The following is a 14,808-nucleotide window of genomic DNA, read 5'->3' on the forward strand; positions in this document are numbered from 1 at the left end:
CCTGGCCAGCCTGGATGAGGGGCTGATGGCTGTTTGCAGCTGGTCACACCCCCTTTAGGGTGGGGGTCCCCACTGGGGTGCCTGGCCAGTCTGGGTGAGGGGCTGAGGGCCGTTTTCAGGCTGGCAGGTGACTGAAGCTCCCAACCTCTCCTTTTTCTCTTTTTTTTCTTTTTTATTCTGGGATTTATTTACCTTCTATGGCTGTTACTGGATCTGAGAGCCGGCTTTAGCTCTGAGACCCGGCTCTAGCTTGAGGCCACGGCTGCTGAAAACAGGTATCTGGGGTTTGTTTGGCTTCTATAATTGAAACACTGATGCAGTCCTGCTCGCTGAGGCCCGGCTAGCTGAAAGCAGGTATCTGGGGTTTGTTTAGCTTCTATAATTGCAACATTGTTGCTTAGAGTGCAGCTCAGAGCCCAGCGGCAGGCGGGAAACCTTGGCTTCCTCCATGGCTGGGGCAACCAAGCCTCATGTTTGCTTCAGCTGTGTGGCTGCCAGCTGCTATCTTGGATGGCAGTTAATTTGCATATAGTCCTGATTAGCCAATGGGAAGCATATCGGAGGTACGGTTAATTACCCTATTTGTCTTTTATTAGATTAGATGAGAATTGTATCTATGTTTTTTGTTCTAAAACAATGTAGACACAATAGCTTTGCTAGAACCTGTCCCATAGTAGATGCTAAATACATATTTGTTGAATGGATTGATAAATTCATGAATTAACAAACAAGACTTACTATGTTTAAATAATTTCCTTGCATTGAAATTCATTGGTTCTTTGATATAAAATGCAATATCTAACAGAGGTGGAAGGGGAGAGAGACCACAACTAAGATTTCTTCTCTATTTTTCCAAATCTAGGATGGTCAAAAATGAAACTAAAACCCTACAAGCTTATTAATAGTTATACCAACCTAATCATGATAATTCTGAACCAAACATATGTGACACTGGCCTCATTTATTCTTAATGGTATCCCAGGACTGGAGCACATGCACCTCTGGATTTCCATCCCATTCTGCACGATGTATGTTGTGGCCATGGTAGGGAATTGTGGGCTCCTCTACCTCATCCGCTATGAGGACTCCCTGCACAGGTCCATGTACTACTTTTTGGCTATGCTTTCCTTAACTGACCTTGTCATGTGCTCTAGTACAATCCCTAAAACCCTCTGCATCTTCTGGTTTCATCTCAAGGAAATCAGCTTTGATGAATGCCTTGTCCAGAAGTTTTTCATCCACACCTTCACAGGGATGGAATCTGGAGTGCTCATGCTTATGGCCCTGGATCGTTATGTGGCCATTTGCTACCCTCTGCGCTATTCAACTATTCTCACCAATTCTGTCATTACAAATATTGGGTTTGCTACTTTCCTGAGAGCAGTGCTGCTCATCATTCCCTTGGTTTTCCTCACCAAAAGATTACCCTTTTGCAGAGGCAATATAATACACCATACCTACTGTGACCAGCTATCTGTAGCCAAGTTATCCTGTGGAAATATCAAGGCCAATATTATCTATGGTTTGATGGCTGCTTTCCTGATTGGGGGCTTTGACATCCTGTGCATCACCATCTCTTACACCATGATCCTCCGGGCAGTGGTCAGCCTCTCCTCAGCAGATGCTCAACAGAAGGCCTTCAGTACCCGCACTGCCCACATCTGTGCCATTGTTTTCTCCTACAGTCCAGCTTTCTTCTGTTTCTTTTTTAATCGCTTTGGGAGTCACAAAATCCCTCCATCTTGCCACATCATTGTAGCCAATATTTATCTGCTCTTGCCTCCCACTATGAACCCTATTGTCTATGGGGTGAAAACCAAGCAAATACGAGACTGCGTTGTAAGAATCTTTTCAGTTTCTAAGGATACCAAATCTCAGCACATGAAAGGGATATAATTCATGGAAGAGATGAAAGGGGATGGCAACAAGGGAAATAATATTCTGTTGGCTGTTTAGTTAAGTTCTAATGATGTCTTTTTAAGAGTATGATTTTGTCATGACAATATAAAGAGCTGAGTGGGGCATTAAATGTCTTCAGAATTCCTAGATCACTGGCATGGCCTCTCACACTCTACCTTTTCACCTCCTCTTGCTTTTTGAGGACCACTCTCATCATTAACCCAAGTTCCCATGAACAAAAGCATAATGGGAAGCTGGGTAAATTATCAGAGGAAATAAATAGTCAGAAAGAGAAAATCTGTTGCTAGATGCCAGTTTGTCTTGTTTTTCAAATAGTGATTGAAATTTTTGTTTGAAAGACAGGTGCTGCTTTCCTTTGGGAAATATGTGCTGTTTTTCTCATTGTTACCACAATTTCTCTATATTCTCAATATTATCTTCCTGATGAAGAGCTAGTAAATACACCATGAGATAATTATTCTAATGAGATTTCAGCCTCTGGATTATAATTTGAAAATAAATTAGTCATTTGACTATATCTCCTCTATCAAACTGCTAAATGACTAAAGGAATTTGTGTAAATAGTAATTATATTAAAGAGAAATAATATACTAAGCAAAAACAAATGGGTAAATACTATACCATACATAAAAAAGAAGGATCTGTTACCCTTTGAGACAGCATGGAGGGACCTGGAGAGTATTATGCCAAATGAAATAAGCTGGTCAGAGAAAGACAAGTATCATATGATCTCACTCATATGTGGAATCAAATGAACAAAATAAACTGATGAACAAAATAGATCCAGAGATATAGAAACATGGAACAGACTGTTGAATCTCACACAGAAGGCAGGGGAGGGTGGGTGGGTGGGAAGAGATCAACCAAAGAACTTGTATGCATGTATGCATAACCCATGGACACAGATAATAGGGTGATGAAGGCCTGGGGTGGGGGACAAGATGGGCTAGAAGACTTCAATGGGGAAAAGGGGGAACATCTGTAATGCTTTCAACAATCTTTTCTTTTTATCTTGAATTTTCTAAATTATGTTTGACTATTGTATAACTCTGTTGACATGGTTCTACATTTATATTGAAGAAATATTTAAAGTAATTACAAATGAGAAAGGGTAAAAAGATAAAAAAGGGAGATAAGGTTTTCATACTTCACTTGAACTTGTAAAATGATGGCATCAGGAGACTGTGATAAGTTACGTATGTGAATACAGAATATAGAGTAACCACTAAAGATTCTATGCAGCCCTGGCTGGTTTGGCTCAGTGGATAGAGTGTCAACTTGTGGACTGAAAGGTTCAATTCTGGTAAAGGGCACGTACTTCGGTTGCAGGCTCCTCCCAGGTCCTGACCCTGGTCGGGACTTGCGCAGGAGGCAACCTATCGATGTATTTCTCTCACATCAATATTTCTCTCTGTGTTTCCCTCTCTTTTCCATTCTCCCTAAAAATCAATGGAAAAATATCCTCAAGTGAGTATTAAAAAAAAAGATTCTATGCAAAGAGATACACTGTAAAATATAAATAAATCAAAATGAACTTCTAAAATATGCTCAGGACCTACAAGATGGCAGAAAAATAGAAAACGGAGACAAGTAGAAGGCAAAACATAAAATGTCAGACTTCAGCCCAAACATACCAATAATTTCTTAAATATAAATAGTCTAAATGCACCAATTAAAATAGATTAATAGAGTGAATTAAAAACGTGACTCACCGTGGCCAGTGTGGCTCAGTTGGTTGCAATGTCGTCCTGTATACCAAAAGATCATGGGTTTGCTTACGGTCAGGGCATATAACCAGGTTGCAGGTTATGTGCCCTGACCATAACTGGTTAGGGTGCATATGGGAGGCAACTGATCAATTTTTCTCTCTCATATCGATGTTTTCTCTCTATCTCTCTCCCCCCCTCCTTTCCTCTCTATATAAAATTGATAAAAGTCCTCAGGTGAGAATTAAAAAAAAGTGACAACTATATAATGTCTACAAAAAGCTTATCCTATGTAATAAAAGCATAATATGCTAAGTGTCTGGCCAATTGACCAATCGCTATGATCGCACTGACCATCAGGGGGTAGATGCTCCGACCAGTAGGTTAGCTTGCTGGTGGGGTTTGGATGATTGGGACTGGGCGAGACAGCCCTGATTGGCCCTGATTGCCAGCTAGACTGAGGGATCCCACCCATGCATGAATTCGTGTGCCGGGCCTCTAGTATCAAATATAATTATATAGCTAGGTTGAAAGTAGAATATATTTAAAATGTTATGCAGCCCTAACCAGTTTGGCTCAGTAGATAGAGCGTCAGCCTGCAAACTCAAGGGTCCCAGGTTTGATTCTGGTCAGGGGCATGTGCCTTGGTTGCGGGCACATCCCCAGTTAGGGGGTGTGCAGGAGGCAGCTGATCAATGTTTCTCTCTCATCGATGTTTCTAACTCTCTATCCCTCTCCCTTCCTCTCTGTAAAAAATCAATAAAATATATTTTAAAAAGTAAAATAAAATGTGATGCAAATATTAATCAAAGTATAGGAGGACTAACTATATTAATAATACACAAAGCAGCCTGGCCTGTGTGGCTCAGTGGTTGAGCATCGATCCATGAACCAAGAGGTCACTGGTTCAATTCCTGATCAGAGCACATGCCCAAGTTGTGGGCTCAATCCCCAGTGTGGGGTGTGCAGGAGGTAGCCAATCAATGATTCTGCCAATGCAGATCTGCCAAACTCTTTTTCACAGTGATTTCACTATTTTACATTCCCCCCAGTAAAGTGTGAGGGTCACATCTTATTCAAATCTTTGCTGAAATTTTTTATATTTTGTTTTTTTAAATATCATATCCAACCCACACCAAGACACATCATAATTACGATGACAAATGTTCATGACAAAGAGAGAATCTTAAAGGTTGCAAGGGAGAGACAGAAAGTTACATACAAGAGATCTCCCATTAGATTATCAAATGAATTCTCAACAGAAACACATCAGGCTAGAAAAGAATGGACGGAAATTTACAAAGTGATGCAAAGCAAGGGACTGAATCCAAGAATACTCTATCCAGCAAGGCTATCATTCAAAATTGAAGGGTAAATAAGGAGCTTCACAGACAAAACAAACAAACAAACAAACAAAAAAAACAACTAAGGGAGTTTATCACTAGCAAGCCAGCAATGCAAGAAATGCTAAAGGGACTGGTGTAAAAAGAAGAAATAAAAAGGTAAGAAGGAACACAGGCACAAAAATAAAAATGGCTACAAAAAAAGTACCTATCATAAATAACTTTAAGTGTAAATGGACTAAATGCTCCAATCAAAAGACATCGAGTGGCTGAATGGATAAAAAAAAAAACATGACCCATATATATGCTGTCTATAAGAGACCCACCTCAGAACAAGGAACTCACACAGACTGAAAGTGAAGGGATGGAAAAATATATTTCAGGCAAATGGAAATGAAAAAAAGCTGGGGTAGCAATACTTATATCGGACAAAATAGACCTCAAAGCGAAGGCCACAACAAAAGATAAGGAAGGCCACTTCATAATAATAAAGGGATCGATACAACAAGAGGATATAACCCTGATAAACATATATGCACCCAATGCAGGAGCATCCACATACATAAAAAAAAACCTTGGAAGATATCAAGGGAGAGATCGACAACAATACAATCATAGTAGGGGACTTTAATACACCACTGACATCACAGGATAAATCCTTTAGACAAAAAATCAGCAAAGAAACAACAATCCTAAATGACTCACTAGATCAGATAGACTTAATTGACTTCAGAACATTTCACCCCAAAGCCACGGAATATATATTCTTCTCAAGTGCACATGGGACATTTTCAAAAATAGATCACATATTGGGTCACAAGCAAAGTCTTTCCAAATTCAAGAAGATTGAAATCATATCAAGCATCTCCTCAGACCATAATGGCATAATTGTAGAAATAAACTACAATAAAAACAATCTAAATATCATAACCATTGTAGTGAGTGTGTTTTTTATTTGTATTTCCCTAATGACTAATAATGTAGGTCATATTTTCATGTACTTATTGACCATTTAGCTATATCATTTGGAAAAATGACTATTCAATTACTTTGTCATTTAAATTGAGATATTTCTATTTTTATTGCTTAGTTGTAAGAGTCTTTCTACATTTTGGAAACTAGACTCTTATCAGATATGTAATCTGCAAATATTTCTCTTATTATATAAATTATCTTTTTCTTGATATTATTTTTACTGGATAAAAGTTGTGGGATTTTTTTATTTTTATGAAGTCCAATTCATTTTTGCCTTTGCTGCTCATGAATTTGATTTTATATCTAATATAATCAATACCAACTCTAAGAGTCATGAAAATTTATCTCTACATATTTTATAATTTTGGCTCTTATATTTAGGCATTCGACCCATTGCTAGTTCATTTTTATATATGTTGTGTTAAGAGTCCAAATTTATTTATATTGTAGCTATCCTGTTATCCCAGAACTTTGCTGGAGAGAATTCTTTCCTCATTAAATGGCCTTGGAACTAAAGCAAAACATAACTTGACCATAGATGTATGACTTTATTTCTGTACTTTTAATTCTAGTTCATAAATGTCTTTCCTATAACATTACCACACTCTTTTGATCACTGTGGTTTTGTAATAAGTTTCAAAATCAGAAAGTGTGGGTCATGCAATTTTGTTCTTCTTTTTCAAGATTGTGTTGACAATTAAGAGTTCCTTGCAATTTTATATAAATTTGTGAATCTGGATTTTCAGTTGTGGAAAGGAACTATCAGAATTTTGGTAGAAATGTCATTGAATCTATGGATAGCTTTGAATAATATTGCCATCTTAATAAGTCTTCCAATTCATGAACATTGGAAGTCTTTCTATTTATTTATTTTTATATATATTTTTTATCTTTTTCTTTTTACACCAACATGGTTTCTTTCTTTCTTTCTTTCTTTCTTTCTTTCTTTCTTTCTTTCTTTCTTTCTTTCTATCTCTATTGTTGAAAGTATTACATATGTCCTTTTTGTCCACCCACTCACTGATCCCTTCTATCCCCCATGCATCTGCCCATTTTTTAATTGGATTGTTTGTCTTCCTTAAGTTGTATGAGTTCCTTATATATTTTGGATGTTAATCCTTTGTCAGATGTATCTTTGGCAAATATGTTCTCCCATACAGTGGGCTCCCTTTTCATTGTATTGATGATTTCTTTTGTTGTGCAGTAGCTTTTTAGTTTGATGTAGTCCAATTTGTTTATTTTCTCTTGTTTTCCTTGCCCTAGGAGATGTATCAGCAAACACTGGTATAAGAGATGTCTGAGATTTTTCAGATAGGAAGTTTTTCCATTTAGATTGGTGTTCTTTTATTTATTTTTAATATTTTTTTAATTATCAGTGAACAAGTCTTGTACTTTCTTAGTAGAATTTATTATTTTTTTCTTTTTCCCCCTTTATTGATTAAGGTATTACTAATGTGTTTTTGATATTATTATAAAAATAAATTTTTTTCTGATATTCTTCTGAGGATTTTCCATTGCTGGTATATAGAAATACACTGATTTTTATGCATTGATATAGTATCCAAAATTTTTGCTAAATTTGTGTATTAGCTCTAATAGTATTTTGTGGATTCTTTAAGATTTTCTTTATATAAAATATACCTCTGCTTATGGACATATTTTTACTTCATCCTTTTTTGATTTAGATATATTTGTTGCCTAATTGCCCTGGCTAGAACCAACTTTCTGCCAATCTCTGCCTTTTAATTGGAGACATAAGTCCACTTACAATTAATATAGTTACTCAGTGAAAGGACTGACTTCTACCATCTTGCTATTGTTTTTCCTAATATGCCTTATACCTATTTTAATTGGCAAAACTTTGAATAGACATTTTCCAAAGAAGATATACAAAAAACAACAAGCATAGGAAAAGATGCTCAACATCATTAGGCAAATGCAAATCAATACCATAATAAGAGACCAATTCACGCACTAGAATGGATATAATGATTTTTTAAATGGAAAATAACAAGTACTAATGAGGTTAGTAGAAGCCTGGTATATAAAGTTGCCACTGTGGAAAAAGAATGACAATTTCTCGAAGTTATGGATACGCCCAGCCAGTATTACTCAGTGGTTGAATGTCAACCTATAAACCAGGAGGTTGCGTTTTGATTCCTAGACAGGGTACATGCCTGGGTTGCAGGCTCAATCCCCAATAGGGGGCATGCAGGAGGCAACTGATAAAGGATTCTTTCTCATAATTAATGTTTCTATATCTTTCTTCCTCTCCCTTCCTCTCTGAAATTAATAAAAAACATATTATTAAAAAGTTATGCCTATATTTACCATATGGTCCAGCAGTTCAACTTCTAAGTATATATCCAACATAATTTAAAAGAACTGTTAAAGTAAAAACTTCTACACAAATATTACAGTAATAATGTTAGCCAAAAAGTAAAAACAACCTACATGTCCATCAACCACTGAATGAATTAACAAAATGAAGTTTATCCATAAATAGATTATTATCCATCAGTTGTCTCCTGCATGTTTCCTACTGGGGATCCAGCTCCCAACTTGGGCATGTGCCCTGATCATGATTTGAACTGGTGACCCTTTGGTGCATGGGATGATGCTTAACCAACTGAGCCACACCAGCCAGGCCAAACTTCAATTTTTAAAAACTCAATGAGGTTTAAAATTGTGATAAAAGTATTCATTACATACATATGTATTGTATTGTGTTCTGTAAGTTTAAAAAGTCCAACATATGTAAGAATAAAAAAGCAATTAAATTAATTATATAAATACATGTGAAGAACTTTCATTCAGTCATAATACTTAGCAATCCTTATTAGAATTAGCTAATTATGTAATGCTAATTGAAACTAGCCAAATTTTTGCTTTAATATGGTATGAATAAGGCTTTTCTCAAAACCATATATTGCTACTGTGTGTGTATAAAGACATACACTAGCTAGATACATATGTATATCCTAGAGGCCCAGTGCACGAATTTGTGCACGGGTGGGGTCCAGCCAGCCTGGTCCCAATTGGGGTGGATCGGGCTGGGCTTGTCAGGATGAAGAGACAGCGGGAGGCTGGCCAGCTGGCCTGCCCTGATCAGGGCCAGGCCAGCTGGGGGGAGGGGCCGAAGGTGATTGGCTGGCGTGCCCCATCCCTGATTGGGGGTGGGGATGGCTGTGGAGAGGGGCTGTGGGTGGTGGGCCAGCTGGCCCTGCCCCTTAATGGAGTGGAGGGCAAATTGGGGTAGGGGCCTTGGGAGGTTGGCTGGCCAGCCCCACCCCCAACTGGTGTGGCGGAGCAGATCAGGAGTGTAGCTGGCTGCGGGGAGGGGCTGTGGCCCATTGGGGTGGTGGGGGCCCATCAGGGGTGGGACCAGCCAGGGGGAAGGGCCGCAGGAGGTTGGCTGGCCGGCCCACCCCCTATTGGGGTGGGGGGGGCGATAACAATAGCTGTCTGGTGTGAATGCCCTGTCTTGAACCATAAATATATTATACTAGAGGCCCAGTGCACAAATTTGTGCATGGGTGGGTTCTGGCTGGCCCGACTCAGATCAGGGCAGATCGGCCGGGCCTGTTGGGAGAAGGAGATGGTGGGAGGTTGGCCGGCCAGCCCCACCCCCAATTGGTGTGTGTGGGGGCCTATCAGGGGCAGAGCTGGCTGGGGGGAGGGGCTGCAGGCTGATCAGGGTGGGGCAGGCTGATTAGGGGTGGGGCCAGCCAGAGGGAAGAGCCAAGGGGGAGGGGGTGTTGGCCAGCCAGCCCCACCCCCTGATCTGGCCGGTTCACTGGTCGCAGTGGGCGTCATAGTGACTGGTCGATCTGGTCGTTATGGCGTTACAGTCGCTGGCTTTACATATATATAGATTTTTTAAATGTATGATAAGTTACCTCTATATCATACAATTTAAGAGTGCTATTATTCTCCTTCCAAACATTTCTTTCCAGTAATGTACACAGGCATAGTTAGTACTTAATTAATGAATTTTAAAAATTAAAAATAGAATCAGTTATTGTGTTTTATTATTGACACTATCATCATCATCATTATATGATGATTATTATTAATTATTTCAAACTTAATGTGTATGCATAATAAGCCTGAACTTTTGATGACTTTCTAGAATGCCATAATATTTATCATTTACTTCAGTTGAAAATAGATTTCTTAGAAACTCAGGCCCATAATATCTCATCCTTTTTTCATAGATCTTAGCCTATCTTGGGGAGTACTAATACTAAATTATGTATATATTGATTTCAGAGAGGAAGGGAGAGGGAGAGAGGCATAGAAACATCAATGATGAGAGAAAATCATTGATTGGCTGCCTCCTGCAAGCCCCACACTGGGGACCCAGCCTGCAACCCGGGCATGTGCCCTGACTAGGAATCAAATCAGCAACCTGCTGGTACATAGGTAAATGCTCAACCACTGATCAATGCCAGCAGGGCAAGTTTTTAAATTAGGAACATAAGAATATAAATAAATAAAAGAAGAAATCGACATATTTGTGAATAAATGGATTGATTCTGTATGTACATGTTTTCAACATGTGCACCACAAAGCCTTACATAAAAATAAACAACTCTGCAATAAATGTTACAATCTCTAATACTTATTTTTAAAAGTTTGCTTTCATTCTTTTTTAAATTTTTATTTATTGATTTGAGAGAGAAACAGAGAGAAAGAAACATTGATGTGTTGCTCTACCTATTTATGCATTCATTGGTTGATTGTTGTTACATGCCCTGATCAGGTATTGAACCTCTTAACCTTGTTGTATCAAACCAATGATCTAAGCAAGTGAGTTATAGGGCCAGGGCACCCCCCTCATAAATGCTTGCTCACACTCAAACACACAACATATAAAATTATTTATTTATTTATTTATTTATTTATTTATTTACTTAATTATTTAGACATAGGAGTAAGATAGGAAAGTTTTCATTCTCTTAGGGTAGGAGTTAGCTTGATTCCCACAACAGTGCCTGTGTCTCTAATGTGCTGAAATATCCCCTTGAGATATATAACACACATTTTTTAAATTTAAATGCTTAGTTTAATAGTACAAATATCAAGGGATTTAGAGGTTGAGAGCTGTATATGTACATAAAAATAAACAACTCATGTAGAATCATGATGTTTTTTTAACCAAGATCCTGAGCACCTGGAACAAATTGCCTTCAACTTATTGCTTTTATAACCAGAAACCAAGGTATTAAAGGACAGAAAAGTGGAACTAGAAACAAGGTTTTTTATTTTGTAGGCAGTACAATCAAGAGAAGAGGGTGTTTGGATGTATACTAATTGATTATTACATTCTTAGAAATACAAGTTTGATTCCATCCACCAATTTGTGGACAGTAGTGTTGTGAAAGCTTGGGTTTTTGGGGAAAATGTTCATTTCCCTGTGTCAGATTTTAATTCAGTGTAACTTTTCATTATGATTATAAATAAGTTACTTTCCTAACCAAACTGAATCTGTTGTAGTGGAAGGCAGGTACAAATCACCCCCATAGTTCTCCATCATGGTCAAAACACTTTTGTTGTTTACCTATTTTACCATTGTTCTCCAAATGAAATTCTAATTTACTTGCTTCATGTCTGGAGAGACTTATCTGTGACTGTTTCCTCCACTTTAAAAGTAAAACTTACTTGGAGGAACTTAATGTCATGTTGAGAGGAAAACATGAATGGTAAAATTGTGGACTATGCAGTGAGAAAGCAAACTTATTGTCTATGGTTTGGGGGAAAGAGAATAGACAAAAGATGACAGAAATTTATATTTTATGGTGACTTATGAAGTAGACACGATAGTTCTGTTTCATCTGGTGGTTCAAGTGTAAAATTTTATTCATTTACTCATTAATCTCTTTATTCATTCAAAAATATTTATCAGCATATACTAGTAAAATGTGTCTGGTGGCTTGCTAGATACTGGATATAACTATAAATACAGTATAAAAAATTAAGTTTTTTTAGATTGAGGGTGATTCAAGAATATCTATAATAATAAAAGCATAATATGCTAATTAGACTGGACATCCTTCAGGATGTCCTTCCAGACGACCTTCTGGACAAAGCCGGGGCTGCAAGGGAAGTCTGGGTCCCGTGTGCCAGAGGGAAGCCGGTGCCAGCAGCCAGGGGAAAGAAGGCCTACTCTTGCACGAATTTTGTGCATGGGACCTCCAGTAAATAAATATTTATAATCCATGATATTAAATGACAAAAGAGATTGATTCTGTCAGCACTTCCCAGAAACAGACAGATGGTGTGGGAAGGACTAGTATTGATAGATTGTATTTAAAACATTTTACAATTCTGAAAATCAGTTAAAATTTTTTTACATTGCTACATCAGATACTAAACAAAATAAATGAAATTATTATCAAAAGGAAAAATATTAATAGGGAAGAAGATATAAATGTCATTTCATGTGACTTAACAGGGATAATAGCAATATATAATAAAAATAAAACACTAGGTAATAATTTTAATAAAAACAATTTAAAAGGAAAAAGGAAGTAAACGTCTAGACAAATTATTTTAAAATAAAAAAGTCAACGCTAAGTAACTACCTGTGGGAAGGTGGAATTTGACAAATGATGGAGTTGGATTATTTTTTATTTTCATTATTATCCTATGGTACTATTTCTTTCTAACACACATTTCTATGACAAAATTGAAAAGAAATAATTAAAATGAGGTGGTCAGAGAAGGGCTTAGTGTTGGTATTAACTGTACAGCAATTCAGACATAAAGCAGCCTTATCTCTTTAGGGTCTCCATTTACTCAATAATAAGGTGCAAATTTATAAATGTAATTCCTAGGCTTGTGATGAGTATTAAATGAGTAATTTTTGTCAACTTCCTCAAAGAGTATTTAGCATATGAATATGAATCATTGAGAGTAATAAATTAGTGAGGATTGTATCTATGTCTTCTTAGTTTCAAAATAATGCAGACAATATATGTGATTGAGCCTGGGACATAGTGGATGTTAAATATGTATTTGTTTAATGAATTGGTAAATTAATGAATTAACAATCAAAACCTACTTGGTTTTAACTTGTTTAAGTAAATATTTTCTCTCATTTAAACTATTTGTTTGATATTGAAATGCAGATTTGACTGGGAGAGAAAAAGGGAGAGTGAGAGAAAGAACAGGACTAAGATTGTATTTTGTTTTTTGTTTTGTTTTGTTTTTTTCTAATCCTGGAGGATCAGAAAACAAAATATAAACTAAGCAACACACAAAAACTATAAGCTGCTTAATGTTTCTAGCAATCTGATCATGCTAATGCTGAACCAAACAGACATGACTCCAGCCTCATTCATTCTTAATGGTATCCCGGGACTAGAGCACATGCACCTCTGGATTTCCTTCCCATTCTGCACGATGTATGTTGTAGCTGTGGTGGGGAACTGTGGACTTCTCTGCCTCATCCGCTATGAGGACTCCCTGCACAGGACCATGTACTATTTCTTGGCCATGCTTTCCTTTACTGACCTTGTCATGTGCACTACTACAGTCCCGAAAGCCCTCTGCATCTTCTGGTTCCATCTTAAGGAAATCAGCTTTGATGAATGCTTGGTTCAGATGTTCTTTATCTACACCTCAACAGGGATGGAATCTGGGGTGCTCATGCTTATGGCCCTGGACCGCTATGTGGCCATCTGTTACCCTCTGCGCTACTCAGCTATCCTCACTAATCCTATCATTGCAAAGGCTGGGTTAGCCACTTTTCTGAGAGTGGCATTGCTTTTCATTCCTTTAATGTTCATCACCAAGAAATTACCCTACTGCAGAGGCAATATAATATACCATACCTACTGTGACCACATGTCTGTAGCCAAGTTATCTTGTGGAAATATCAAGGTCAACGTTATCTATGGTCTAATGGTTGCTCTCCTGATTGGGGGCTTTGATATCCTGTGCATCACAATCTCCTACACCATGATCCTACGGACGGTGGTCAGCCTCTCCTCGGCGGATGCTCGGCAAAAGGCCTTCAGCACCTGCACTGCCCACATCTGTGCCATTGTTTTTTCCTACAGTCCAGCCTTCTTTTGTTTCTTTTCCCATCGTTTTGGAGGTCACATAATTCCTGCCTCTTGCCACATCATTGTGGCTAATATTTACTTGCTCTTGCCTCCCACTATGAACCCTGTTGTCTATGGGGTGAAAACCAAACAGATACGAGACTGTGTCATAAGGATCCTTTCAGGTTCTAAGATTACCAAATCCCCATAACATATGAAAGGGACATTTGTCATGGAAGGAAAGAGAAGCAAAGTGGAAGAGGAATGAAGAGGAAAAAAAGAAGGAAATAGAACGAAAGGAATACTTCTTTTGGTTGTTTAGTCAGAGTCTAATAATGCCTTCTTGAGAGTACTGTTTGGGCTATAACAAGGGAGAGTTTGATTCATGCATTCCCATTGTCTTCAGAATCTTAACATCACTGGCATGCCCAGAACCATTCCTGTGAGTTTTATGTCTTCTCATCCTGTGAAGGACTGATCTCATCATTAACCAAAGTTCCCATAAATATAAGCATAATGGGATGCTGAGACAACGGAGGAAAATGAAATCAACTTTGATGAATGCCTGATGGAAGGAGATTATCTACAATCATATGCAAGCTTGTCCTATTTTCAAATAGTGATTGGAATTTCCAGTTTGAAAGATACTGTTACTTTCCTTCGGGAAAAAATGCTGTATTTTTCTCATCAATACCAAAATTTCTCTATTTTCTCACTGTTGTCTTCCTGATGAAGAAGTTATAAAATATCCATGAGGTCATTAGTTTAATGAGGTTTCAAGCTCTGTTTTTTAGAGGGTCCAAATTTGGTCTT

The 14,808-nt window shown here is 37.7% G+C and overlaps 2 protein-coding genes across 2 annotated transcripts; both read left to right on the plus strand.

Moving 5' to 3' along the window:
• Positions 1–914: 914 nt before the first annotated feature.
• Positions 915–1,896, plus strand: LOC102240732 (olfactory receptor 52N4). The gene has a single exon (XM_005866592.2). The coding sequence runs from the start codon at positions 922–924 to the stop codon at positions 1,894–1,896; it is 975 nt and encodes a 324-aa protein (XP_005866654.1). The 5' UTR covers positions 915–921.
• Positions 1,897–13,246: 11,350 nt separating this feature from the next.
• LOC102241035 (olfactory receptor 52N4) lies at positions 13,247–14,206 on the plus strand. Its single transcript, XM_005866593.2, has one exon. It carries the CDS (start codon positions 13,247–13,249, stop codon positions 14,204–14,206), a length of 960 nt encoding a protein of 319 aa, XP_005866655.1.
• The last annotated feature ends 602 nt before the right edge of the window (positions 14,207–14,808 follow it).

Source organism: Myotis brandtii, unplaced genomic scaffold (genome assembly GCF_000412655.1).
Source record: "Myotis brandtii unplaced genomic scaffold, ASM41265v1 scaffold234, whole genome shotgun sequence".
Classification (NCBI taxonomy): domain Eukaryota; kingdom Metazoa; phylum Chordata; class Mammalia; order Chiroptera; family Vespertilionidae; genus Myotis; species Myotis brandtii.

What these genes read in the sequence shown, in the direction of transcription:
- LOC102241035 (XM_005866593.2), top strand. Translation starts at nt 13,247, where the DNA reads ATGCTAATGCTGAACCAAACAGACATGACTCCAGCCTCATTCATTCTT.
- LOC102240732 (XM_005866592.2), top strand. Translation starts at nt 922, where the DNA reads ATGATAATTCTGAACCAAACATATGTGACACTGGCCTCATTTATTCTT.